This window comes from Chrysemys picta, chromosome 8, assembly GCF_011386835.1.
Source record: "Chrysemys picta bellii isolate R12L10 chromosome 8, ASM1138683v2, whole genome shotgun sequence".
Lineage (NCBI taxonomy): Eukaryota > Metazoa > Chordata > Testudines > Emydidae > Chrysemys > Chrysemys picta.
This window is the reverse complement of record NC_088798.1, coordinates 54,731,857-54,759,853: the sequence shown is the minus strand read 5'-3', so window position 1 is coordinate 54,759,853 and position 27,997 is coordinate 54,731,857. Positions and strand designations below refer to the sequence as shown.

Here is a 27,997-nt window from a genome sequence, read left to right as displayed (position 1 = left end):
AAACATGCCATATCTTCACAAACTCTGGCAGTTCACGTCCTGCAGTTGCTTATCTACTCTTATCCCGATTCATCTGGAGTACTGAAACTCTAAGCAACACATTCAAAGCTGATGGAAAGAGATGCTTGGACACAGTGCACAATTAAGCCCTGGAACTCTCTGCCACATGATATTGCAGAAGCCACAAATTTAAGTGTTCAAAAAAGTGTAGTTATTTATTTGCACAATGAGAACATGAACAGTTACAATAAACAAATAAAACAAAACCAACCCTGCCTACAGGTGTGCTGCATATCACTTAGCATAATGGAGTGCCGGTCCTAAGTAGAGTCCTGTGGCACTACCACATGCAAATAAATAAAACAGGGACATAATGGCTCATGTTCCTAGGCACAACCCAGACTTGAAGAGACAGGAGTTAGGAAGAAACTGCCCCCATGGACAGGTTAGTCCAGAATGATCTTTATGGGGTTTCTTGCAACTTCCTCTCACATGTCTGGTGCTGGCTACTGTCAGAGACAGGATGCTGGACCTCAGATCTAATCCAATGTGGAGAGAGTTCTCAACCTGGAGGTGTGAACAAATATCAGGAGCAGTGACCAGCCTGCTGTGTCTATATTATTAAGCAGGAGGGGGTCCCTGCTAGATGGGGGCAAGGCTGAGAACCACTGCATTATAGCAATTCCTGTTTCTAATACATCACCGTGTACCACCGTTGGTGGGCCGACCAGGCTGGACCATGTACTTGCTGTATATACTGAGCTGTTTACATATGGCCACGGCGGTGATTGAGCTGAACTGGAAATCAATCCAGGACACTTTCTTTCCTTCTCAGGAGTGCTCGGTGTGACTGCGATCCAGCTGGTAGCGCGGGGCATTGTGTTTCAGGTCACTGTGTCTGCAAGGCAAGTGTCTCGGGAGAGCGATGTGACAGGTACGTGCATGAGCCCTTTGCTTCTACAGATCAGGCTTTAAAGGTCCCCTTCCAAATACAGACCGCAGACCCAAAGGGCTCTGCTGATTAGCATGTGGCTCGGGGGGCGGGAGGGGGAGGAAGTGGGGGTGTGAGCTACCTCCACAGGCTGCGATTTCTAGTCCCAAAGCCTGTTGCCCCTCATGTTTCCCAGAGCCCGGCTATGCCCTTTGCCCTCCGGCTGTAGTGCCAGACCTTTTGTTTTCAAGGGACTGCCACTGGGCCCAAAGCCTTGTGTGGTTCCCATTGGCCTTTCCCTTTGTGAGGATACCCAGTATCTCTCTGCCCGGGCGCCAGGTCACAGAGTAACCTGGAGGCATGGCAATAGCATCACCTGCCACAAACAGGAGCAGGGCACTGACTGAGCAGCAGAGCCTAAGAAAATCCCCTAATGTGTGTGTCAAAAAGTGCCTCTGGACGAGTTCTTCAAAGCCAGTTGCACCATCACACACCCAGCAGGGAGCTATTATTCCTCCCAGCCCTCTGGAGCAGAGCCATGTCCAGGCAGGTGAAGCTGCATAGCAAGATCCACCCCCGACCTGCTACAGTACATTCCTCGGGTACGTGCTGTGCTCTAAAGCTGCTCCCTTGCCCGGGCGGAGAAGGGCAGAGGGCTGGTGGGGGAGTCTGCTCCAGAGGTGGTGAATCGCACTTGTTTCTGAAGCCTTTACACAGGGGCCAGTTTTCGCAAGTGCTCAGCACCCACAAGTGGAGCCAGAGAGCTCAGCACCCAGCATGTGCTTTAGAAATTCTGGCCCTTAATGGGGGTTCTTGAGCTCTTTAATATACGGCCTATGTTGGGCCTTTGGGAAGGAAACTCCTTGTGGCTCTTTAGCGGCTGTTTGGACAATGGCTGGTTGGTGCTGGGGGAGGGGTTGTGGTGGAGGAGCTGTGAGAGAACTTGCACACGGCTAGTTTGAAATACCTTCTCTGCAGCTCAGTTGTTCCTGGCACTATTGAGCGCAAAAGGACAGCGAGTGACCCTCTGGCTGTAACCTCTGCTCAGAGAGAGGTGCACGTGCTGACAGCCACACTCAGAGCCATCAGGTTTCAAGTGGCCAGTGGGTGCTTTGTGCTAGTTGGGTTTCATGAGTGTGTACAGGGAGGCTCACCCAATAAGCAGGTGAGGTGGTGCACGCTGTGTGTGACACGCTGTGCTGATGTGAAATGTACCGTAAAGCCCAGTGGATTGATGCATTCTCTTTTGCAGGTGCAAGCAGGGCTACTATCATTTGGATGCAAGAAACCCCGAGGGATGTTCCCAGTGCTTCTGTTATGGCCACTCCGCCATGTGCACCAGTGCAGAAAATTACAACATCCATAAAATCACTTCCACCTTCCAGCAAGGTAAAACCTCCCCCCACCCCCGTCCCTATGTTTGTATTACTGCATTACCTTCCCACAGTGTTTGCACCTTTGTGTAGGCTGCCTGCTGGGAGCTGGCTCTGTTACCTAGGGTTACCATATCTAACAAATAAAAAAAGAGGACCCTCCACGGGCCCTGGCCCCGCCCATTTCCCCACCCCAGCCCCCCCTTCCCCGCCCTAACTCCGCCCCCTCCTCCCTCCCACTCCCAGCCACGCGGAAAGGGCTGCCCGAGCGCTACCGGCTTCACGGTTTGCCGGGCAGCCCCCAGACCCTGCGCCCCCGGCCGGTGCTTCCCCAGCGCAGCTGGAGCCCGGGAGGGGAAGCGCCCAGCCGGGGGCGCAGGGTCTGGAGGCTGCCCGGCAAACCGTGAAGCCGGTAGCGCTTGGGCTTCGGGCAGCCCCCTTGCCTCCGGACCCTGCGCCCCCGGCCGGGCACTTCCCCTCCCGGGCTCCGGCAGCACAGGGTCCGGAAGTATGGGGGCTGCCCAAAGCCCGTAGCGCTCGGCTCTTAAACAGAGCCGAAGAGTCGGGGAGGAGCAGAGCCGCCGCGGCTGGAGGCTCTGCTCCTCCCCTGACTCTTTGGCTCTGTTTAAGAGCCGAGCTGCCCCAGCGCTACCGGCTTCGGGCAGCCCCCATGCCTCCGGACCCTGCGCCGCCAGAGCCCGGGAGGGGAAGTGCCCGGCCGGCGGCTGGGGTCCGGAGGCAAGGGGGCTGCCTGAAGCCCATAGCGCTCGGGCAGCCCGGCTCTTAAACAGAGCTGAAGAGTCAGGGGAGGAGCAGAGCCGCCATTTTCCCGGACATGTTCGGCTTTTTGGCAATTCCCCCCGGACGGGGGTTTGAGTGCCGAAAAGCTGGACATGTCCGGGGAAAAAGAGGACGTATGGTAACCCTACTGTTACCTCCTGCTCTACGGTGTGTGTGTGAATCTTCCTTTCACATGATGTTCCCTCGTGGGGCTGGAGAGATTGAAAACCGTCCTGCTAGACCAACCTATCCCACAGTGACCAGTTCTCAGTGATTGCTCAGCCTCCTTTCCAGCCAGCCGGCTCTCTTCATTCATTCCATGGCATGCCTGATGAATTTTTCCTCCTTTTGTGGACATATGTTTTACTTAAGTGCATGGAGAGCAGCACTTGAGACAAATGCAGATATTCAGCTTTCTACTCATGGTTGCCATTGTCACCTATCAGGTATGCATTGCGCTGTGGGGGGAGGGCAGCCAGTCATTTGTTTTTAAAGAAATCAGTGGGCCAGATCCCCAGCTGGGGAAATCAGCACACTACACAGATGTACACCCGCCGAGGATCTGTCGCAGGGTGTGTATTTATTAAATAGCAGGAGACGTTTATTTGGAGTAGTTTCTAATTCAGTTGTGTCACCTTTGATCTCATCAGAGCACCATGTGGCTAGCAGTTCTGATCTCTCAGCTGCTCAAGCTTCCCTTTACAGCATTTACTCATGGGCTGATTTGCAGATCATAGAAAGCCATGTCTGAGAACACAAAGTCCACCTAATTCCATCTTCCTGCTCTTTGGCACGTGATCCCTGCTGTGAGCAAGGATATCTCCCGTCAGAGACAGCTAGCGTACGAAGAACTTGACTGGTGACTGTGGTCAAGATGGTCACTAATGTATGGCGTGAGGAAATGGGTAGCGCTGGCCAGAATGCTGCCCTGGGGAGAGGCAAGGGAGAGTGGAAGTGTGCAGGGCAGAAATGATTGATTACAAATGACCTTCTGACTGCCTTTCCTTTGCTTCTGTTTCCTGGCTCTGATGGCTGCAAACTGTTTTATTTTCCCTTCTAGATGCTGAGGGCTGGAGAGGAGTGTATGTGAATGGGTCCCCTGTACAGCTCCAGTGGTCTCCCCGCCATCGGGATGTGTTTGTTACAGCCAGGAGATCAGAGCCCACCTATTTCCTGGCGCCGGGTATGGAAGTGTGCGGAATGTGGGAGACGCGTGTAGGGAAGCAGCCAAAGGAGGAAGCGCCATATAATGAAACTGAGCTCTGCAAAGCTGCGCTCAGTGCGTAGCATAGACGTGATCTCACAGACCCCTTTCCTTCATGCTGCTGTGCTCGCACACAGTCACGCCTGGGAAATCTAGCTAGAAAAACACCCTAGAATAATACAAACTTGCTCAGTCTCACGCCACCTGCTGGCTTGCTGTTGCTGTGATTGGATAATTAATACTGATTGGCAGAGGGGGGCTTCCCTTTTTCATGACTCTGTGCTGGGGGATATTGGTTTTTGAGAGGACGAGGGAGTTTGCCAATTGCACTGCGGAAGGAGTGGAAGGTTTCCTGGTGTTCATCTACTGGCTCTCCCTGTCTCTGGCATGACCTTGTGAGCTAGCAGGGCCTGACATGAAGGAAAAGGGGTGGGGCCTAGACAGCCCTTTCTGGTCTGGGAATCATAGAATATCAGGGTTGGAAGGGACCTCGGGAGGTCATCTAGTCCAACCCCCTGCTCAAAGCAGGACCAATCCCCAATTAAATCATCCCAGCCAGGGCTTTGTCAAGCCTGACCTTAAAAACCTCTAAGGATGGAGATTCCACCACCTCCCTAGGTAACCCATTCCAGTGCTTCACCACCCTCCTAGTGAAAAAGTTTTTCCTAATATCCAACCTAAACCTCCCCCACTGCAACTTGAGACCATTACATTTGATGGAGAGAGGGCAGGCAGTAATGCAGGGGGGATGTGGGAGTGTTTTTCAAATACGAGGGAGTTTGGATGCTCTTTACCGGGGCTTGGAGTGAGTTTCAGCAGCAGAGGGTTGGACTGGATCAGGGCACTTGCGACTGGAGAGCCGGTAAATGCCGGATCCCCAGATTCATCACTCAGGCTGGTGGTGGGCATCACATCAGACGATACTGGGACCTTCCGAAGTGTGGGCTCCTGGGTGGCCCCATGTGTGGCATGTGCCTGGGGCCAGCCCCAGGAATTAAGACTTCCTAATGGAAGGATTTGACCCTTTAACCTTCTCCCTCTGGGTCTCTTATGTCCCTTCACAGCCAGATTTCTTGGGAATCAGCAGGTGAGCTACGGCCAGACCCTGTCCTTTGATTATCGCATGGACCGAGGGGGTCGTCGTCCTTCTCCCCGGGATGTGGTCCTGGAAGGAGCTGGCCTACGAGTCACTGCCTCCCTCCTGCCTCATGGGAAGATGCTGCCTTGCGGCATCAGCAAGACATATACGTTCAGGTAAAACAGGAGGATGTTGGGGCGCTCTCAGTGACTGCAGAGCAGCTGCCTAGTGACCCAATGCCAAAGATGTGCCATAATCACTGAGGTTTCTGGATAGTTCAGCTGCCAGACCCACCCTAACCAGGTAGATTCCCTGTGCTCTAGTGTGTTGGACCCTTCACAACCAGGGGAGGCTGCAGTTCAGTTCCCAGTGCATGAGATTATCCATCCCTGGGGAGGCTGTGAGGCCTTAGTCTGTGGGACCCCAGGCCTTCCATAAGCAAGAGAGGCTGGAGTTGTTGATTCCCAGTGTGCTAGTTAGTCAGTCTATCTGCAGTGGTGAGGGTGCCACTCGTGTTCATAGCTTGGGCTGGATGGGTTCCCTGCCACTGCAGCTCACCCTGTTTCTTGCCTCAAGGTGCCGTGGGGTTGACGGCTCCAGTGGCAGGTAAGGAGGAATCATTGGTGTCCCCCTATCAAGGCTCCATGCTGGGCTTTGTCCCATGTCAATAACGCTCTGCAAGGGGATAATCATCAGCGCCCAGGTTCTTTCTGTTCCGGTGGGAGTTTGGAGAGAACCAACAGCAAGACGCTCTTTCATTTTATTCCTTGTTTCTCAATTTCTTTCACTTCCGTTATGCAGACTGGACGAGCACCTGCGCAGTGGATGGAGCCCCAAGCTGAGTTACTTTGAGTATCGCAGGTTACTCGGAAACCTGACGGCCCTTTGGATCCGAGCCACGTATGGAGAATACAGTGAGTATGGGGGAGGGTTTGGACCTGGGGAGAGCATCACATAGCACTTGTCATCTTCAAAACACTGTATTAAGCCTCACAGCACTCCTGCAAGGTGGGTAAATCTTGCACGCCACTTACAGATGGGAAAACGGAGGCACAGACCAGTTAAGTGACTTGTCCAAGGCCATGCAATGAGTCAGTGGCAGAGTTGGGAACAGGGGAGCCTCCACTCCGAGTTCCTTGCATAACCGCTACACACATTCTCTGGATATGAGTGCAGTGTGCACAGAAAACACCCGCTAGTCTCTGGTACAGACACAGTCTTTAGAATGCCTGTTGACATGGCCCCGGGGAGGAGTTCGGGGTGCAGCTGCTGGCTGTAATTGTAATGTGTTGTCTCCTCCATCAGGCACTGGGTACATCGATAATGTCACCCTGGTTTCTGCACAGCCGACCTCTGGAGCCCCAGTTCCCTGGGTGGAACGATGTGTGTGTCCTGCTGGCTATCAGGGGCAGTTCTGTGAACATTGTGCTCCTGGGTACAAGAGAGACGCTTCCAACCTTGGGCCTTTCAGCACTTGTGTGCTGTGTAACTGCCAGGGGGGAGGAAACTGCGATCCAGACACTGGTAAGGAAAACCATAACCATAGCCAGGGACTGCTGGGTGCTGCCAGGGGTGCCTGTGCACTGTGGATAGAACTGGGGGAAGGGAGGTGTCGCCGCATGACGGCTACCAGGGGTATAGGTGAGGGTGCTGGGTGATAGGAATGCCAGCAGGCCAACCACTCCCAGAAATATAGGCAGGACAGTTTTGTGTTGAAAAATGCAGTTTCGTCAAAATCTTAATGCTTGGTGGGAACCTCTCAATTTCAATTAAACTTTCAACAGGGAAAATCTTGTTTCGTTTTGATGTTGAACCGTTTCGTTTGGACTTTTATATGCTATTAAAACATGAATTTTAATAGTAGATATGATGTACCTGTATTTAATATTTTAAAATAAAAACCCACATGGAATTAATTGAAATTATAAAGCCAAAGCTTTTTTACTTTATCAAAGCGTCATATTTTTCCCTAGTTGAAACGGTGCATTTCAACAGTTCTGAATTTGAAGTTTTCAGAATTTTTGTTCTGCGGGAAGTTTTAAAATTGCAGCTCTTCATTCCAATTCAGAATGCAAACCGAGTTTGGAATGTCAGAAATTCCAGCAGAAAGGAAATTCCATTCTCCCAACCAGCTTTTGTCGTGAGGCTGCAGAGGATAAAACTGGGTGATGGGCAAGGTGCTGGGTACTAGGAAAAAATGCTGGATTCTGGGCAATGGTGTCAAGTGCCTGGTACACATGTCTGTGTCTTGATCAGGAATGTCTTATGCTCCATGAAGCTCTCTGTGTTCTGTGTAGGTGCATAACTCAGATTGTTACAGTCAGTTCTAAGGGCTGGACTTACACTTACATAGCCTGAGTGTTTAGCCCTGAGAGCTAGCTGTCTAGATATGGAGCATCATAACATGATAGCCTGTTATTGACTGGAGGAGTGAACGTTGCCCCAAGTTACGAAGGACTGTGTTGAGTTATGGAGGAGAAGAATGGTGCCAAATCACACACATGCTGCAGAGGGGTTGCCAAGTTATAACAAATGGTGCCAGGCTACAGGTGGTAGTGTTGGGTTATGAGGAATTGTGCTAGGTGGGTCATTGCTCGGTTACAGGCAGGTGCTGTCTCACATGGGAAGGCGCAGGCGGTAGGAGGTGGCCTGGGGTTATGAGGAAGGGTCTTTTCTTGCATGTACAGTGGCAGTGCCAGGCTGTTGTGGCCTGCACCTGAATACAGGAACCACACCAGGCCACATCTGCACTGGCTGTTGATACCTTTTTGTGTCTTTCCCAGGAGACTGTTATTCAGGAGATGAAAACATGGACCCCAATGCCAGCTGTCCATTTGGTTTCTACAGGGACCCCTGGAATCCACAGAGCTGCCAGCTGTGCCCTTGCAGAAATGGCCAGGGCTGCTCAGTGGCGCCAGGGAGAAAGGAAGTCATTTGCAATAACTGCCCTCTGGGAGTCACTGGTAATGGCCTCCCTCTGGTTTATCTGGAGATTTGTTTCCTTTCTAGGGTCCTTCCAATCTCCTGCAGGATAGGAAAGGATGGTGTTGAGAGAGTTACCCTGTCCTTTTCCATTGACTATTACATGTATTCCCAGAGAATGCCCTAAGATCTCTCCCTAGCCCCTGGTTAGTACAGAGTGGGGTTGTGATGGCTGCAGTGTGATTGTGTCCGTACAGCCTGGCTATCAGATCTGTCCCCCACTCTGCCTCTCTGTTATTCTTTATTCTATGTATTTCCAGTAGCACAGAGCAGCCCCAGCTGAGATCAGGACCCTGTTGTGCTAGCTGCTGTACACATGCCCAGTGAGAGACAGACCCTGCCCCTAGAGCACTCACACTGAAAAGACAAGGCTGGCAAAGGGAGGTGTGCGGGGAAAGAGGCACAGTGAGATGAAGTGCCTGGGTCAAGGTCACACAGCAGGGCAGTGGCAGAGCCAAGAGCAGATCCCAGGTCTCCTCCATCCCAGTGCAGTGCCCCTGTAGGTCAGAACAGGCTCCCTCTCAAGATACCACTGCCTACGGTTCCTTCCTATCCCTGGAGAGAGATTGTCGCTCCCCTTCTTGCCCCTTATCTGGGATGGAGGATGATTTGCTTTCTGGGATGTTTTCGGTCAAAGGCTCAATGGAGCTAAATCCGTTTCTCCTAACTGTACGAGGAGGGTGAGGTCCCCTCCCCGAGAATGGAGCCAAGATTGTGAAATTCATTGCCCAGCAGGGCGTAGTGCCTGAGTCCCCCGGCAGTAGGGAGAGGACAGTGTTAGAGGGGGTTTGGCCACTGCTTTGGGGCCCTGTAGTTCTGGAGCGTAACTGGCCTCTGTCTTGTTTGTGTCTCCTTCCCCAGGTGCTAACTGTGAACTCTGTGCTGATGGCTATTTTGGAGACCCCTTGGGCGACAATGGCCGTGTGAGACCCTGCCAGCCCTGCCACTGTAACAATAATGTCGATCCTGGTGCTGTGGGGAACTGTGACCGGCTGACGGGTGAATGCCTGAAATGCCTCTACAACACAGCTGGCTTCTCCTGTGACCAGTGCAGGGGCGGGTTCTTTGGGAACCCCTTAGCCCTCAACCCAGCGGAGAAGTGTCAAGGTAGGAGTGTAAGCCGGAGTGTGCGCCTGTGTGAGTGCGTCTGCTCTGGAGAGTGCCTGTGAGTAAACACGTCCCTGTGTGTGTATGTGAGTATCAAGGCTGGGCATGTAAGTCCCACATCGGGTAAAGCCTCCAACAGTATCTGGATAAACCCCGGGCTGGCCTCTGGAGAAATCTGGGAGGTGCCAGGACCTGAGACCCATCCAAGCAATGTCATGTCCAAGCACTGGTCCTACTGATCTGATACCTGGATAGCAGAGAGCTCAGGGTTCAACAGGAACCCAAGACCATAGATGCCCAGCCCCACTTGAAGGGGGGGTTGGTTGCTGCAGAAGAGTGGGGGCAGGTGGGGATGCTGAGGTGGTGAGGGCCGGCCCTGCTTGCTCTGTGTTCTGAGGGACAGCAGGGCAGTCTCTTGAATTCAAACAGGAGAGGCTGTGAATGGAGGGTAGCCCATATATCGGGCATTGAGGGACATGGGCCCACCAGACATTCACTACAGGATACAGTGGAAGCTGTGCTTTCAACTCCTGTATCTGAAGGGAGAAAGGTCATACTTTATCCCCCCCACCCCTCTGGCGGGCCATAGAGGAGCTGGTGATGGGTAGATGCAGCATAGGCCATGTCTACCCAGACCACTGAGGAAGGGCTCTCTTTTCACCTTCCCGGTGGAGACTTCTGCCCTCCCCATTAGGCCCTGGCTAAATGTAATCAAAGCCTAATATTTCTGAGTTTGTTTTCCTGTTTACCCTTTTCATAAGCCTTTCCAGCCCTTCATGGAGCCATTTGTGAGGCCCTAAGAACACAAGCTCCAGTGTTCTCGTGATGTTCCATCCATCTCTCCAGGAACTGAAATACCAGGAGGAGACCAGAATCTTGTGATGTCTCAGGCCCCACAAATGGCTCCCTGAAGCCTTACAAAAGCCTGTGAGGAATGTAAAAGCAAATACAAATACTGGACCCAATGCACACTCCCGCTGAACAAGTCTGCCCTGGAGAAGGTGCACGTTTGCCTCAATGAGGCTAAGAGTATGATCCCTATGCAGGGGGTGAGGGGCGACAGAGAGAGCTGCTGCTATGTGAGAATGCAACTTCCATGATGCATAAAAAGTGACCGTTAATTTGCAGTTTGACTCCAGTGCTTTGCTTGATTTCTGGATGGCTCAAGTTAAGACTTGGGCGCTTCCCAGAGGCGTTGATTTATGTCTGCATATGGGGAGTTTCCATCAGCAGGGCACCGCTGAGGAGATCAAGGGGAAAGGCCATGAATTCCTTCAGCATTTTCTGAGGCTGCTGAAGGCTCTTTCGGAGGTTACAACTGCCGGGGAAGGAGGTTTACATTCCTAAGCGAAAGGATTACGAGGGGTACACCCAGAGAAGAGCTAGGGAAAGCTACTAGACTTGCTGGTGAGAATAACCGGCACAGAAACTGCATCTGAGACAGGAGCCTGGTCCAGGGAATGGACTCCCAAACCCGGTACTAATGTCGTGATGTGCTTTCATAGCACCTTTCATTTCAAAGGGTCCCAGCCAGCTTTTCACATGCTTTGTACAAGAGTCACTTCCTCCACCACTGAACCAGCCATTTCTTGAATCCACATTCAAGAAGGATTTCACAGGGAGCAGCAACATTACACATTATTTTAGGACAAGTCAATAATACTTTGTCCAGCTGAAACCCTGGGGAGAATTTTAGGTAGCTGGAATATCATGGCTAGGCCACAAGCCTGAACTCCACATATTGGGTCTCATTAAAAAAAAAAAGGGAGCTCCAGCAGTACCTTGTTAGCGCAGTGCTGATTCAGAGGCAAAATATAAATAACCAGCACGGCTCCTTGTAGCACCACTGGTTTCCCTTGGCAGTTCCCCATCAGTGTACAAACCAGACCTGAACTCCTTCAATATGGAGTTACAGATATTCGGAAGCAGTCAGCATTCCAGGGAACAGTGACGCTAGCAGCAGGGTAGGGTGGAGTTCATTGGTCTTTGTTTAGCCCAGAACGGGAGGTGGGCATTGGGCAGACAGGTTAGTCAGGGTGTAGGTTGTTGTGCATCTTTGAAAAACAGTGCAGACGCAGAAGTGTGAGACTCCCGCAGAGGCAGATGGGAAGATGTTCTGGCGAGGACAGGCATGTGTTTTTATGAGAGCTGCTGTGTTTCCTTACGCTCTTTGGTTCTCAATGTTGATCTGATTTGTGGCTCCTTCCAACCCTTTGCTTTCTCTGCAGCCTGTAACTGCAATTCGGTAGGTTCAGACCCCCTGAAGTGCAGAAGCGATGGGAGCTGTGTTTGCAAGCCAGGATTCGAGGGGCCCAACTGTGAGCACACACAGTGCCCAGCCTGCTACAGCCATGTGAAAACACAGGTAAGTTTCTCTGTCTGTCAGCTGGGTGCCTATCACCATGGTATCTGAGCTGGACTTACCTGCCAACTCTGCCTGACATCACTTCTCCAGCAAAAGATTTCAGCGATAATTCCCTCTCCTCACCCTGCACTAATTCCTTTGCATTCCTATCAGAGATTGAACCCAGTAGCTGTCAAGGCTAATCCACAGATGAGGCTCAGCAAATGCTCCTTTCCAGATACAAAGGAAATTAACCACCCATGCCCTGAGAGCTCAGATAGGCCCAGAAATATAGATCCCCTCTCCCCAAGAAACAGCTCCGTGCAGACTTGGGAACCACATTGACAGACTTTCAGCTCTGCTCTGGGAAGAGTGAGGGCTCTTTCCACCCCTTGAACTCTCAACTTTGTAGGAAAAGACGAGACGAGGGATATCCTTCTAGCCTCTCGCTATTGGCTCTGCCATGGGGGGGACGAGGTTAAGGAGTCTGGGATTCCCTTCGGAGCATGGAGCAGAACGCATTCACAGTCACGCCACCTCCTGCTCGGATTTTAAGGTTAACCGTTTTCCCTGTGCACGAAAGAGCCCAATTCAAATCCAGTCCAGGGCTTTAGTGACTAGAAGTAATTACTCTCAGGTGGCTGTTTGGTGGCCTGTCTGGTCTCAAGTGGGCAAGCGTTCACATCCCTAAGTGGCATCCTTGGGGATGGTCGCCGTAAGCAGGCCAAGGACTGTGAATGGGAGATGGGAGTAGAGACTTGGTTAACCTCTTGTTGCTAGTTATGCTCCCTCCTGGAACGGTTTGCGGCACTTTGCCCAGGCTGTGTCGGGGAGCTTGCACTGCCTGGTCTGTCAATAAAGGATTTCAGCCGCCAGGGCTGTTAATCTGGTGCTTTGACCAGAACATTCACTAAAAGGGCTCTTCGTCCAGGTAACTCTTCCAGACTGTGCTGGGTTCTCTACTTCTTACAAATCCTGGGGCTTCGCTTCTTCCCACCTCCTAGTGCCTGTGGACGTGGCCCAAGCCCTTGTCTCTTTGCTTCTGTAACCCACGTTTCTCAGCCACTTGCTGACCCCGTGGCCTGCTTTGGTTTCAGGTGGATCAGTACTTGCAGCAGCTGCAGCAGCTGGAGGTTCTTGTGTCTCGGCTGCAGCTTGGCAGTGGGCAAGGGGCCAATGAGGAGCTGGAGAGGAAGATGCAACAGGCTGAGGAGACCCTGCGTGAAATCCTGAGAGAAGCTCTGAGTTTACAAGGTAACGCCGGGCGCCTCCCCTTGGATGGGATTGGAGAGACAGCAGAGGGGCCCCTGGAGGCTGAATGCAGTGAAAGGAACCAATGCTAGATACTGGAGTGCAGGGCAAGGGGTGCAGTTCTGAACCATGCACTTCAGAGATAAAATTTTGGGACAGGCTTTCTTCTCTCCCCACCCCCAACTATGCGGATGGTGGGTGCAGTCCTGGACAACCCCCCTGACTGCTGGTACAGTATGAGTATGGGGGGGGACACTCTGGGACAGCCCCCGACTGCCGGTGGAGTATGGGGGCCGAGGGGGGACACTCTGGGACAGCCCCCGACTGCCAGTGCAGTATGGGGACTGGGGGGACACTCTGGGACAGCCCCCCTGAGTGCCAGTACAGTGTGGGGATGGGGGAGGGGATGACACTCTAGGACTGTAGCATGTCAGAACTGTCTTTTTCTCCATTGAGCTGTCTGCCTGTTTGTGCTCAGTTCTGGTTTTGTATCCGGCAGCTCCCCTGCAGCCCAGTAAATCTCTCTTGGTCTCTCATCAGCCTCTGACAAGTCCCTGGAGAGCCGGATGTCCAAAATGAAGGGACAAGAGTCCAGCTACCAGAGCCGCTTGGCCGACATCAGGGTGACGGTGCAGAGGCTGCAGGCGCTGGGGCGTCAGTACCAGGCCCAGGTGCAGGACATTAGGAGGCTGATCGAGAGAGCCCGTTTGGACCTGGGGCAAAGCAAAGTGACCCTGAGTGGGCTGGTAAGTTCTTCCCAGGCCCTTTCAGCACAGACACTCCAGACCAGCGACCAGCCCCCCCCCCCCCCCCACAGTAAATACATCCCTGGCCACTGCTGCAGAGGCTAGAGGAATCCTCTTCTGCTGACTTCTGTTCCCTTGCTCTCCATGGTGATGGTTTCCCAGCACCTGATGCCGACTCCCTGAGCTCTCCAAACCTCCTGCCTCGAGCCCTTCTCCCGCCCCCTCTGCTCCCTTCTTCCCTAATCTTCCCCTGCACGGTTCGTGCTACCAAGCTAAAAATAGCCGTCTAGATGTTATGGCTCAGGCTGGAGCTTGGGCTTTGAAACCTCCCCCTGTCCTTAGGCTCCAAAGCCTGAGCTCCTCCCCGAGCTGCAGCATCTACGCAGCTCTTTTTAGTGCAGTGATGTGAGGCCCCATCTATCAGCCTGGGCTCTGAAGATGTACCCTAACAAAGGGTGGAAGGAGGTGTCCTGCTTCTCCATAGGCTGCTTCGGTTTTGTTACAGGGAGGCTGCAAGTGCAGTACAAATTATTTTGTGGGTGCAAAGTAACGGGAGCTTTGGCCGGCACCTTGCTCTATGACAGGAGTTCATTAGCATTGCTCTTTTACCGGGGTTCATATAGACGGGAATGGCTGGCTAGGCTCCTTTGGGAGCTGAGGCAGAGCTGTGTCTGTGTGATGCACTCTCTTACCTCCAGCCAGTCATTATCAATCCCTCCCTTTTGTCAGCATTAAATCAGAGAGCGGGAGAGAGAGACAGTGCAATTAATTTCTCTTTCTCCTCAGAATATTCCAACTTCACATCCCCCTGGCGGGTCAAACAGTTTTTTGATGCTGGCCCAAGAAGCTCTCAGACTAGCAAACAGGTGAGCAGATCGCTGCGTCCACTGGCATGTTCTTGGCCATGACTGCCTCTCCCCCAGTCCAGATCTACTGGTACTAGATGCACAGCGGGTAAACACTATTGCCAAGAAGCACATATTCTGCAGGGGTATGGTTCCCTTTCTTAGCCCCTTGGGTTTCCCAGAAAGACCTGTTCTCATGATGGAGACAAGGTGGGTGAGGTGATATCTTTTATTAGACTCACTTCTGTTGGTGAGAGAGACGAGCTTTTGAGCCACACTCTGTGTGTGTGTGTGTGTGTGTGTGTGTGTGTGTGTGTGTGTGTGTATTGTATATCTCTAATAAAAGATACCACCTCACCCATGGGCGCCAGGTTTATATAATTTTTGGTGGTGCCCCAGACCAGGTCCAAGCAGAGATGTCCTGTCCATAGGATGGACCGGGGCAACAGCCCCGGGCCCCGCGCTTCAGAGGGATGCGGGGTCCAGGGCAACCTGGGGTGTTAGCGGCAAGGCCTGGCACCGGCAGCAGCGAGTGATCTGGACCCAGCCTGCCCTTGCTCCGCCCCCATTCCACCCCTTCCTCCAAGCCCCCGTCCCGCCTCTTTCCGGCTTCTGCCCCCTCCCCCGAGCGATGCCGGGAGCCAGCAGGGCGGGCTGGGGCCGAATCACTCACTGCTGCCGGCGCCAGGCCCCCCACTAACCCTCCAGGCTGCCCTGTACCCTGCATCCCCCTGAAACACGGGGCCCCCCAAACTGCAGTAAGCCCAAACATTGGTGGAGCTGGGCCCACGTTCCTAAATATTGGTGGAGCATGGGCATCACGGGCCCATATAACTCGCTGCCTATGACCTTGCCGCCTATGACCTTGTCTCTCTAATATCCTGGGACCAACACAGCTACAACGGCTCTGATGACGACCCACCTGAATAACAAGTGGATGGAGGAAGTGAGGCCGCCTTTGCAGGCCCATGTCTCATGGGAGCCCTTCTGTTTTCCAGCCACGTGCAATCAGCAAATGCCATTGAACAGGCAGTCAGGGCAGCGGTGGATGACTCAGGACAGGCCCTGGAGCTGGTGCGCTCAGCTGTGAGTGGAGGAGGCATCCTGGCGAGCTCTGTGCAAGGGCTGCTGCGAAAGTAGGTTCACAGCATATGTGTGTGTAGGTCTCTATAGTGGCAGGAGGGGAGAGAAGAGAGTATAGTGAGAAGTGCCTCTAAGAATCCCACCCTCCTTATGGGGTGTCTGTTGGGGGTATACAATTTCCTTTGTGTATTACACACACATGTGGGGCCAAACGCATCCCTTGGGCAAATCATCCATTGGTGTCAATGGATTTCCACCAGGGATGGATTTTGGCCCAGACAGTCTCAGACATACTAAGCCCTGATCTACGCTAGGAAATGAGGCTGGTATAACTATGTCGCTCAGGGGTGTGAAAAATCCAACCCCCGAGCGACGCAGTGAAACCGCCCTCCACCCTGGTGTAGACAGCGCTTGGTCAATGGGAGAATTCTGCTGTCAACCTAGCTACCGCCTTTTGGGAGGTGTCTTACCTATGCCAACCAGAGAACCCCTCCCATCAACGTGGGTAGCGTCTTCACTGACCCACTGCAGCTGTAGCGGCTTATGTGTAGACAAGCCCTCAGAGCGATAGTAATAAGGGAACTACAGAGAAAAGCTGCACAGGTGATTCGGGACTGGAGGGGACTGATCTATAGGGAAATATTAAAGTGGAATGACCAGGATTTGCAAAGTGCCTATTGATTTTGAGTGCCCAACTTGAGACACCCTAAAGGGACCTGATTTATAGAAAGAGCTGAGCGCCTGCCTTTGAAATTCAGGCTCCTTTAAGGCATCTCGTGAGTTTGTTTGCCTGTCCTTAGGCCCCTTTGAAAACCTTGGCCTGTGTGTGAGCCTGGGTCTGAAGGAGCATGTGACACAGGAGGGCCTGCTGCTTTTCATTTCCTGGCTGACGTGGTGGGGGAGGCTGTGTTAAATAAAATCAATTGCTCCAGAGTGGGAAATGTACATGATGCTTTGCAAAGGTGGAGCCACCGACCAGCTTGCAGGCTCGCTGATCGAGGCAAGTGGCCCCATGACCTGACCCAGCAGGGAGGAGCTGGTCTCTGTGTCTCATGGGCTGCTAAACATGAGGTGGGTGTTACGGCTTATGATGCTTTTCTTTTTTTTTTTTTTCTTGGCAGATACGATGAAACCAAATTGCTGGCCAACGAGCTGGAGACTGACACCAGCAGATCTGCGTTGGATGCAGACAGGGCCTATCAGGGCAGCCTGGTGCTCCTCAGCTCCATGTCTCGCTTCTCAAAGATCGACACTGGGTCCTTCCAGGTGAGGATTTCTTGTCTGCTAGACACCGGAGAACCTTGATGCACTTTGTTGATGCAAATCACAGTCTGCCAGCCCCTCCGCCATCCCGGTGTCCTGTTGGGAAGGAACCGATATGTTTCTCTCACCTCACTCTGTTCCCCTCTCCTTTCCTCCCATGAGCATAGGCCTTTGCCCACCCTGAAGCTGAATGCAATGGATTCTTACTCCTGCTAGGTGGCCCATCATCCTATGGAAAGCCTCACCACTTGCAGCGTGGCATGTTGTCACCCTGCTAAATGTACGTCCCTTTCAGGCCTGCTCTGGTTTCCAACAAGTGATACCACGGTGGCAGCCAATCGGTGCTGGGGACCAGTCCTTGTGACTGGCGCTGGGTACCTGTGATCAAAATAAACTCGTGTTTCCTTGGTATCTCAGGAGGAGGCGAACCGGCTCAGGCAGGAGGCAGACACTCTAATGGGCTTGGTGGAGAGGTACATGGCAGAATACCGGCGGCTGCAAAGCAACACTAGAAGCTGGGAGGAAGAAATCAAACAATTGTTACAGAGCGGGGAAAGCAAGAGACTGGTAAGACATCGTCCTCCATGTTAGTAGGTATCCTGAGAGAGCTGCCACCTCTGTGATCTGTACACTACTTTATCCTGTCTGTGTTAAAGAGCAGGAGGTGGGTCAGCAGACAGACTGCAATCTCAGCTCCATTATTCTGTTCGTGACCCAGACTGGGACGGGCGCTGAGCCTTTGCTGGCAAGCTGTCAATTTAATCCTCCCTGGTGAAATGAAGCTGCCTCAGAGACAGCTTTGGGAACAGGGCTGGGCCTGCCGTGCTCTCTGCTTGATCTGCTGTCTCCTTGTGTCCCTTCTGGCTCATTACAGGCTTCGAGTCAGCTGTTGTCCCGCGCCAACCTTGCCAAGAGCAGAGCACAGCAGGCCCTGAGTGCTGGCAATGCCACTTTTTATGAAGTTGAACTCATCTTGAAAAATCTCAGGGGTGAGTCTCTTTATGGCGAAAGCATCTTACTTCAGCAGTGGTCACTGGTTCCGATCTATTGCTCTGAAAGCTCCACGTTGCTGTTTCCCCAGCTGGTGATAGTCACAGTATGTTCCATTGCAATGTAACGTATGCCAGGCAATCCCAGCTCCTAGCATCAAAGGGTTAAAGGATCATTCCAGGCAGACCATTTTAACAGTTCCTGGGCTGTGTGACAGTGGTGCAAACCTCCTGGGAATCTTTCTCTTCCTGAGTACACCCACTCCCCCGTTTCCCCATTCTCTGACTGTGGACATTTTTCCATGGAATAAGCAGCTCCAGAGGTGCCAATCTTTCCTAGGCTGAGAGCGGGATTCTGCTTCCAGTAGTGTCTCATTTGTTCCTCCATTAATGAACTCCATCTCTGACTCTGAGGAGTGCCCTCTCCCCTCTGGGATCTGATGGGGCTGTGTATTTTTTCCATTTTAGGGTTTCACCTGCAGGTAGATGGTAGGAGAAGAGAAGCTGAGGAAGCGATGAGAAGACTCCCTCTCATTAGCAATATGGTCACGAATGCCAATGATAAGACTGGACGAGCAGAAGGCGCCCTGGGCAGTGCGGCTACAGACGCAAAGACAGCCAGAAGCATGGCCGGGGAGGCAAAGGAGATCACTGGTAGTATCCAGCAGGTAAGGGAAAGTCTGGGTTCTTTGATAAGCAGAGCACTGGGGAATGGCAGGGGTAAGGATGGAGAGTGACAGAAAAAAATGGAGAAGGCTTACTGAGAAGCAGTCATCTTCTTGGATTAGACACTGACCCTAAGTCCTGTTCAGCTCTCGGTCAACATGAAGGGTGTGAATTACTTGAATGTATCACGTCAGTGTGTCCTGATAAATGATATGCATAGTCTGAGCCCCAAGTGCAGACCGGAAGGTTTTGTGACACTGGCCTGGCATCAGTGAGACTGCAGGTGGAGGCGTAATTCCTAGCTCAGCTAGTCCCCCGAGTACATAGCGAGGAGGTGGGACGGGATTGTACTCAGGCACTGTGGCTGCACTGCTGCTGTTAGTGTGCTAGCTCTATGAGAACTGGCGCGTGTACGTTTACCCAAGCTGGGAATCGCACCTTGCAGTTGCAGCGTAGGTGTGCCCGAAGTCACACACAGTCATTCCATGTCATTGACGTGTCTGAGAGGGTGAGTTCAGGGAGTGGCTGCAAAGCAGAGTAAAGCTCTGCAGAAGGGAAATAAAACTAGCTGGGAAAAGAGCACCATGTTGATGCAAGTGGGTGAATCCGATATAACTTGGGCCTGATGGGCCCGTGTTTCCACGAACTGGGTCATCTTTCTGCCCATTCATCTCTGGTCTGATTTTCAGAGGCGCTAAGGACTAGCTGCCCGGTGCTGAAGTCAATGACAGTTGCGGGTGCGTAGCACATCTGAAAATCAAGCCACTAGTCTGTCCTTTCAAGTGGATGTTGCCAATGTTTCTCTCTTGAATGAATCCTTGTTGGGCCTTCTTGCCTCTCAGATATCTCCTACTCTTACTGCCGTTGCTTTCTTAGGAGATAAGGCGGTTGAACTCGGAAGCCAACAGGACAGCAGATGGGGTCCTGGCACTGGAGAAAGGAGTCATAGCTTTACTGAACGAGGCCAGAGAAGCAGAAAGGGAGCTCACGAGGAAGACTCTGGAGGTTGATATGGATGCCACTGCTGCACAGAAAGTGAGTTCCCATCCCTTGCCTTTAAAGCGACTGCAAACCTGTTTGGGTGACATATGCCCTTACTGCCTTGTTCTTGCCTCTCTCAGACTGGCCAGGAGGTGCAGGGTGCCCATGCCGGTGCCCGTACTGCTGGGGCTGCTGTCCAAGAGACACTGCGTGCCCTGGAAGACTTTCTACATCTGATGGGTAAGTGTATAACCACCACCTTCTTCATTCTGTGTGTCATGGTAGTGTCCGGAGGCCCCACCATGATAGTGTCCGGAGGGCCCCATTGCGCTAGATGCTGGACAAGCACATGTTGAGAGGTAATTTCTGCCTTGCTTCTAATTTAAATCGGCAAGACAAAGGGTGTGAAACGGGAAATATTAGCCTTGGTTATCCATTTATAAACTGGGGATGAGATGTCTCCACTATGAGCTAAGGGTGTGATCCCCTGCCCATGTCCCATACTCGCAGTAGCTTGATGAGTGAGTGTGAGTGAAAATAGCAGTGTAGCTGCAGTAGCAGAGCCGTGCTGAGTATGTATCCACTGGTGCTGCCGTGGCTACACGGTGATTTACACTCACACTCAGGGCAGCTCAATGAGAGCTAGTGTATGTGCATGAGCAAGGGAATCTCCCCCCATAGCCATAGACAAAGAGCGGTATGAATGCTTGCCCCCTGGGCTGTGTGGCAGAGCCAGAAATTGAATCCTGATCTCCTGAGTCCCAGTCCAATGCCTTCACCACAAGACCAGCTTTCTTCTCTCCCCCTGTGACTGTGCCTCATTGCTTGGGATCTTGTTGATTTCAGATCCAAACTTTCCTCCACCCCACACTAGCCTGGAGGAATTTAATAGTTGATTACCTGTCTCAGAAACATAACCTCTCCGAGCTCAGGTTGTGAAGAACTTCACACGAGTGTAAAGAAATGAATTCCAAGTATTTCCCAGCTTCCTCTTCCTCTCTTGTTTTGTGCTGTCCCCTCCATTCTGAGTCTTTGTCTCACTTTTTTTCAAAGCCATTTGGCCTAGGCAGGTTGAGCGCCATGGATAACTGCAGCTGGGGCATGGGGCGAAGGGGTATGTACTTAGAAAGATCCAGTTCCCAGCATCTGTTCATTGTTTCCTTTTCTTTATTTTCCTCCTCGGAAATAGATCAGCCTGGCCCTGTGGATGAGCAGGCACTGAGATTGCTCGAACTCAACCTCAGAGGGGCCAGGACGAAGAACAGCCAGTTGAAAGAGCAGATGGCCGAACTGGAGAAAACGGCCAGTCTGCAGAGGCTCCGGGTTCAGACTCTAGAGAGGAGCATTAATGAGATCCTGGCAGACATTAGGAACCTGGAGGAGATCCGCAACAACCTCCCCCCAGGCTGCTACAACACAAATTCCATTGAAAAACCTTGAGACCTTTAGGAAGACGCTCTGGACTGGGTCTCTCAGGCTGTAGATACTAGGGCGTGGCCTGATGGATCATGGGGGATGGGGAAGCCACGCCTGCTAGGACCAGCTGCCTTCGGCTCTGCTGAGCTGAACACGGACCCCTTGGGGGCAGCTGGTCAGACTCGGTGTGGCAATGTGCTGACGTTTGCCTCACGACATCGCGTTTTGATGCCAACATCACCACAAGGTGCCCCTGAGCCGGGAAAGCCTTATACTCTGGTATCCGTCCCTGGAGTGCAGGAGGAAGGAAGGAGAGACCCGGCTGCATGAAGAAGCTGCTGGTCAAGAAGAGCCATAGCTAGTAGGAGCCCATCCCTAGAGTATGGCCTGAGGAGGCAGCGGCACCCGGTTCAGCTTCTGGACCGTCGCCAAACGAATCTCTTATAAAAGCTGAACTCTGACTCCTGCAGATCTCCCTGTCCCTGCCAAGGCCCTGACACTTGGGCACAGCCAGCAGAACTTGCCTCTCTCCTCCAATGCCAGCGCCTCTCTCATTGCCTTTCATCACCCAACGCAGCGTTGGCTCCCCTCGGTGTATTGCAAGACCCTTTCTCACCAGCAATCCTTTCCGAACCCAGCGAATGACAGGGATGGGTACAGGACCAGGGAGGTCCGAGTTCCCTACTGCGGCACTGTCCTCGCTGCCTTTCCAGTCTCAACACTGACACTAGCACTGCCTGTACATCTGTTTTGTGCTTTAGACTTGTGCAGGGGGAGGATTCAACTTGTGACCCTTTCATTAAAGTGTAGGTCTTCCCCAGTGTGCCTTAGCAAGGTGACTAGATTACTGCTTAGTCAAAGGGAAGGGATTTATTTTTGATGGTTTAAAAATGATCACACCGAAGGGGGTGGACGGATGGTCAGTAACTCCTTAGACTGTTGAAGGGCCTTCAGCTGGAAAGTCCTTCCTACCAGCACATCCGGCTCCCGGGGAAGATTTCACACCCCTTCTCATCCTGGGCTTTTCATTCAGGCGGGTTCTCAAGGGATTAACCGGAGGTGATGTCTTCATGATCAAAAGCTCAGGTTTGCAGTATCTCGGCACACTGAAAGCACAGGTGCGAGCCCCAGGAGGGATGACTCAGCCCTTCATCCTGCTGAGGGCAATTGTGTACCATGCAGTTTACTGTGCGTCTTTCAGATGAGACTTCGAAAAGCAAATTCTTGTCTTCTCTGCATGGACATCAAAGATCCCCTGGCGCTTTCCATAATAACAGGGGGGTTGACCTGCTGACCTTGGCCAAAATTACTGGCACCCAAGAGCCCAGATTACATTTCACAGTGTTAGCATATTGATTGCCCTATTAAAAACCCCCAATACCATAAAGGTAACCAGATGTGTCTCCACCTCCAGTTTGGAAGAAGTTTGGTGCTGCCTCCCAACAGACAATGCTCAATGTTTTACATAGAGCAGCCTTGCGTCAAAGGAATTGTGACTGATTCTTAATCAATCATTCTCTAAAACTGGAAGAACTGGCCACAAATCTCTACCACCGGTGGGTTTCCTGTGGGTCCAATTTCATTTTGTTCCTCTGTCTTAGTAGAGACAGTCCCCTGGCCCTTCTGGCCACTGGAGGACGGCTCTGCTGGATTCTTGTGCCCCACATAGTATGGCAGGATCAGCAATCTCAACTGTGCCCCAGAGGAAGTGGTCACTTTCTGGGGTTAAACTCACCCCTCAGTTGCTCAGCTTCTCTGATAAAGTGCCACCTCCTTGTTTGAATATTATACGTTAAATAATCATCTATGGTATATTTCTATTTATAGTGAAACACACTAACCTCTGGCTTGTTCTGCAATTTCTCCCACTGCACAGGACAGATGTTATGGATCTGACTTTTTTGTTTTATTTTTTTGCTTAAGTGCACTTTTTAATTGAAGAAAAAAAAAAGTCAATAAACAACAAATCCTTGTGGCTGGATGTTGCTGTTTCTTTTTTTCTTCCCGCTCTCCTTCTGGAGATAGGTTTCTTTGTGTCCAGAAGAGGTGAATTGACTGTTGGGGAAAGGAGGCGGCAGCATGGGTTAGTGGCTAGAGAAGGCTGATGATACATTCTAGTGTGGGTCTTCTCAGAGTGCTGTACAGTGATTGGTAATGACCATTATCCTTGTTTCACAGATGGGGAAGTGAGGAATGGAATGGTTAAGTGACTTTCCCAGGGGAATAGAGCCCTGGAGTCCTGACTCTGTTCTCTTCTCTACCCTCTAGGTTCTCAGACTTTCATGGGGGGGAACCAGGCTTTAATAGAAAAAGTGTGCCATGGAGACCTTCCCTCCCATTCATGATCATACAGTGTCCCCCAGCAGCTTTGGCCTTTCCTTTTGAGGAAAAGTAGTAATAGAGGAGCATTAAGTTTCTCTTCTGATGGCTCTGGCTGAGGCCATCTTCTCCCCCTCTGCCTTATGTAGCAGCAGCTGCTGGTCTGGCCTTTCTTCCGAGTTTGCAGCTGCTTTTACAGGCCTCCAGGCTCTTCTTTGCAATGGAAGCAGAGCCAACACCATGTGATCTGCCAGCTTCCTATAGAACAAGTGTGATCCAAAAGCCAAGGATCTCCATTTCCAAATTGCAGCATTAGACCACTCTGCCTCCCTGATGAAAGTGGCTATAAAATAAGTGCAAAGTATTTTCCTTATTCTCGAAGACAGCCATCCAGCTATCACAAAGAGGAGCGGGACATTTCCCTAGCTGCAGCAGCAGTGAAACACTACAGTCTAATAGCATCATTTTTTATTACATAATTTAAACACTTTGCTGATAAAGAGGTGGGGGGGCGGGGGTTGTTTCATTTTTTTTTTTTTTGTCGACCACTTTTAGCAACAGAAATCCAACTCCAAACTCTTTCACAAAGATGCAGTTGGCAACATGGCAACTTCAACCCATTGAGTTTTTTTTTTCTTTTAAAACTTTTTTTTATTCATTTCAGTAAAGCAAAACTGTGTTATTAAAATTGCGGGTTCAAGGACCATCCCACCCTCTTCCCCCCCTTACACTGAAAAAAAACCCTTCCTTGCCAACCCTTGTTGCATGGGTTAGAGATGGAGGCGCGATTGCTTGCGCCAACCCAAGGATCAAATCCAAACCGATCCCAACAGTTCGATAGTCCACTCCAAAGATATGCTACACCCCCTTCCCCCCCGTACCATGAGTTTTACTGAGCAGATAAATGAAGGCATAGATAAGACTAGTAAGACATAGTATATTCATCATCCATACCACAATGCTATGTTTCTAAGGCATGCCGTCCTAAACTGGATGAGATCGAAAACTGGCCTGCTTCCTATCTCTCACCCTTTGATCACCTGAAGGAGTGGGGGATCGAGAGCTTTTTGACTCTTATAAACACTGTCTTAATTCCTTTTTATTTCCTTTCTCCATCTTCCCTCTGTTAAGAGCAATTGTCCTACCTCCCACTTCAGGGGCAAGCCTCTTCTCTCTGAGTTTATTCCCTTATTGTGTCTTGGTGGCTCATTCTAGACATCGATTGCTTTATCTCCTCCACCTTGGAGTGGAGAAGTACAGTAGGCTCTGGCAAGGAGCCGTTGCTATTCTCTGAAATAGCTTGTGTGTGAGACAGAGCTCATGAAAAACTTCACCCACACAGGATAGTAAGATCAGTTTGTCTAGAAGAGCTTAGCTACTGACGTTGTATAGATAGAGAACTCTTCTCCTCCCTCCCCCACAAAATGACCATGCCCCTTATATCCACCTGCTGTGTGTGTGAGCAGGGGTCTCCAGGAAGGCTGCTCGTTCCAGGTTCCCCCATGCGAGTATGTAGAGCAGTGGGTGCTAGCAGCAGGAACTCCAGGTGGAGATGTCCCTGAAGAACAGGTGACTGTACATGTTTCCTACCTGCTCCCATTAGCCTTCATGGATTCTGAGTCGGCTTGGTGCCCCCTTGGAGTCCGTTTTCCCCCACCTGGACATACACGTTGGTGCCATGACCGGCAGGAAGAGCAGAGAAACCAGAGTCTGGCAAAGCCAGTCCAATCTCCCCACACCCTTTCCTATCCTTCTGCTTGTCATGGAAAATTTCAGTGCAACAGTGACAATTCCTGAACTAACGTTTTCAGGTGGGGGTAAAGCCTGGGAAGGGAAAGCTTGCTGGTGGTACCACTGACAATCCTGTTGCCTTTCCAAGAGGACAGGAACAGGCTAGTGGTCTGAGCAGGGGCCTAGGGATTCCTGGGTTCTAATCCCTGCTCTGACACTGATTTTTTCTGGGCCTTGGGCAAATCACTTAACCTCTGGACTTCTGACTTTCCCTCTGTGAAATGGGGGTGACAATACCTACCTCTGAGGACTGATCATTGACTTCTTATAAAGCGCGATAAACTGCAGTGAGTTTACAAATGCTACATATGTTTTTCTGGCTGAAGGGCTGACAACAGCAGTTTGCCATGACAGAGATGCCTTCCTGGACTCTGGCTTCTCTTGGTAACAGGCCATAGTGAGTTCACAGCAAGCAAGGTGGCCGTGTGGAGCACCGGGTCACCAAATCTAGTGCAGCGTCTTCTCTTTGAAGCTTTCACTGGAGCAGGTTGTGCTTCATTGCAACCCTTTAAGGGCTTTTGCTTTAAGGTCCTTTCCTGAAATGCTCCCTCTCCCTGGGGGTGGGGAGGGGGGGAGGGAATCACAGCCCTCTGAGGGGCACAAGCAGCAAATTCCCTTGGTGGGATTCTAGTGCCCTCCTGCTTTTCATGGCACCTTGGTGGGAATGCAGAGAACCCAGCGCAGAATAGCTACAGTGCCTTCTTACAGGAATGCAATCGGGTTGAAACAGCCAAGTTAGCACAAGCATAACAGGGAAGTAATGGCAGGTGTCTGAGAACTAAAGACAAGCAGCTAAACTCCAAATAAAAGGGCTAATTGAAAAAGCAGAAGGACAAAACCTAAAGCTGGGCTTTGCCTTCCTCTCTAACGATGCAATGACTCCAGCACACGCACTGTCACAGGGCTGGGAGCCCTCTGCAAGTCAGCGGTACCCAGCACTGCAGCCTGCTTGCCGGGGCCAGTATGAGGCCTTTGTGCCTCTTAAACATCCCTGCTCTTTCCAACCCATCTCAGCATTTCTTGGCCAGTGTAGGTCCCTCTTGCATCTGTTCCCCTTCCTGGCATTTGGCCCAATGTGCTACAACCGCAGCCCTGGACAGCAAAGCACAAGAGTGGTTTGTCCTGAAAGAGGCATGCAGGAGAGGGGGGATGGTGCAAGTTGCAGAGCTCGCAGGGTGAATAGCCTGCATTTAACAGACTCCTCACGGGCAGCCTGAACCCCACAGACTGGGAGGGAGGAGGGGGAGAGGGAAGGGAGGCAGGCAGGAGTGGAGACCATACTAACCAGAGAGGTGCCAGCAAGTAGATCCCAGGGGTTGGGTATGAAGGGAGCAGCTTGTGCCTATAGATCAAACGAGATCCCTGAGAGCTATGCTCTACCCATCTGCATCTGCATAAGGCAAGTTTGCTCAGGGGTTAGCTATGATGGCAGCCCCCTCCCTGCTAATGAATTCATCAGCCCCTTTTGACATATCATTGTAACCTCCACTGAGACCTCTGTGTCTCCCTGCACAGCAGGATATGCTGCCTGTTGATCAGAAAGACGCTTATTGACTTTTGGTAAATATCAGGTTACAGAGCCTCTCCCCCTGTCAGCAACCCATGGACAGATGCTGCCATGTTGTGACGCTACAAAACCTAATGGTTGGGCTTGAGAGAAGCACGACCAGTGGCCTTCAGCTGCCGTTTGCTTTTGAGTTCCCGTGATCTAGTCTGGTATGACAGGTTCCTTTCTAGGATCTGTGTCAGGTACCCGCCATCTGTGACTCAAACACAGCATGACCACTTAAGGGACATCCTGGAGTGACCAGGTTCATGTCAAGTGAAGATTAAAGGAGGCCCCTCCAAATGAATAATTATCTACAGCTGAAGCAACTGCTGCCAGGTGTGCTTCCCCCTGCTGCCCCCGCCCTCCGCCCTGGGAGCCTTAGCTCCAGAAAACCATTTCAGAATTTTCACAGTTCTTTTTCACTTCAAAGCTAAACTGTCCCATAAGTGGCCTGAGCAGCGCTCTCAGCCTAGCCCAAGTCTGGGCATTGAGCCAAGTGGGTTAGGATCTCCCATTGCCAAGCACAGACATAGTGCATCATGTTGCGAGGCCAAGGGGCTCACACTAAAACTATTAATAAAAAGATCCACCGTGTTTTATTTAGCTTAAGTGCCGTAAGATGGGAAAAGACCGAGCCCCTGTTCCTGGAGCATGCTGGGAAGGTGGACACCAGGGCCACTTCCCTAGGGCATGCTGGGAAGGTGGACACCAGAGCCACCTCCCTAAAGCATGCTGGGTACATCTCTATTTACCGTACCCCCGCCCCCCGGTTTATGAAGGGGAAGGGTTCTCCGAAGCAGATTGCTGAGCTGTGTACCATTGGGGGTTTGCCACAGCTCCCTGGAGATTCCTGCACTATGGAGCGCTAGAGTCAGTGAGTGAGACAGGCGGACGCGCCGGAGGCTGAGAGAGAGAGAGAGACAGACACACAGAGAGCGAGAAGTGTGATGGAGAGCTGGAGGGAAGTGGAGCGGTGGGGCTGCCTTGCTGCAGCACCTCAGGCTTTAACCAGAGGCGTTGATGTACAGCTGGCTCTTGAGGATGTAGTCGATGACGGGCTGAGACAGGTAATCCACAACGTGTCCATCCCCATGCTGCAGGGCCAGTCTGGGGGGGCAAGAGAACAGAGGGAGTCAGTGCTTGCCAGTTACCCGCCCCACGTTGCCCCAGCTGGTTTTCTCTTCCCCAACAGGAAGCAGCTGTTTGGATAGGGTTCAAATCAGGCTTCATGTGAGCTCAGTCCATGGAGGAGCTGGTCACAGCTCCACAGGGAAGGTGCATTTACGAGGGTCACTGTCC

At 51.8% G+C, this 27,997-nt stretch overlaps 2 protein-coding genes across 2 annotated transcripts in view; one reads left to right on the top strand and one right to left on the bottom strand.

Annotated features, from left to right (window-relative positions):
• The window catches only part of LAMC2 (laminin subunit gamma 2), a 39,536-nt gene extending 16,522 nt beyond the window's left edge, over window positions 1-23,014 (top strand). The window contains exons 4-23 of the mRNA XM_024103792.3: window positions 836-934; window positions 2,184-2,320; window positions 4,145-4,267; window positions 5,353-5,542; window positions 6,168-6,280; window positions 6,672-6,890; window positions 8,150-8,329; window positions 9,210-9,455; window positions 11,684-11,820; window positions 12,897-13,053; window positions 13,591-13,796; window positions 14,583-14,662; window positions 15,640-15,777; window positions 16,846-16,990; window positions 17,405-17,554; window positions 17,862-17,976; window positions 18,445-18,644; window positions 19,519-19,677; window positions 19,764-19,863; window positions 20,813-23,014. Coding sequence (XP_023959560.2) covers window positions 836-934; window positions 2,184-2,320; window positions 4,145-4,267; window positions 5,353-5,542; window positions 6,168-6,280; window positions 6,672-6,890; window positions 8,150-8,329; window positions 9,210-9,455; window positions 11,684-11,820; window positions 12,897-13,053; window positions 13,591-13,796; window positions 14,583-14,662; window positions 15,640-15,777; window positions 16,846-16,990; window positions 17,405-17,554; window positions 17,862-17,976; window positions 18,445-18,644; window positions 19,519-19,677; window positions 19,764-19,863; window positions 20,813-21,063 — 3,145 coding nt within the window. The 3' untranslated portion in view covers window positions 21,064-23,014. The remainder of the gene's footprint in view (window positions 1-835; window positions 935-2,183; window positions 2,321-4,144; window positions 4,268-5,352; window positions 5,543-6,167; window positions 6,281-6,671; window positions 6,891-8,149; window positions 8,330-9,209; window positions 9,456-11,683; window positions 11,821-12,896; window positions 13,054-13,590; window positions 13,797-14,582; window positions 14,663-15,639; window positions 15,778-16,845; window positions 16,991-17,404; window positions 17,555-17,861; window positions 17,977-18,444; window positions 18,645-19,518; window positions 19,678-19,763; window positions 19,864-20,812) is intronic.
• Window positions 23,015-23,811: 797 nt separating this feature from the next.
• The window catches only part of NMNAT2 (nicotinamide nucleotide adenylyltransferase 2), an 86,428-nt gene continuing 82,242 nt past the window's right edge, over window positions 23,812-27,997 (bottom strand). Inside the window, exon 11 of the mRNA XM_005290742.4 lies at window positions 23,812-27,805. Within this exon, the coding sequence (XP_005290799.1) occupies window positions 27,703-27,805 (103 nt within the window). The 3' untranslated portion in view covers window positions 23,812-27,702. The remainder of the gene's footprint in view (window positions 27,806-27,997) is intronic.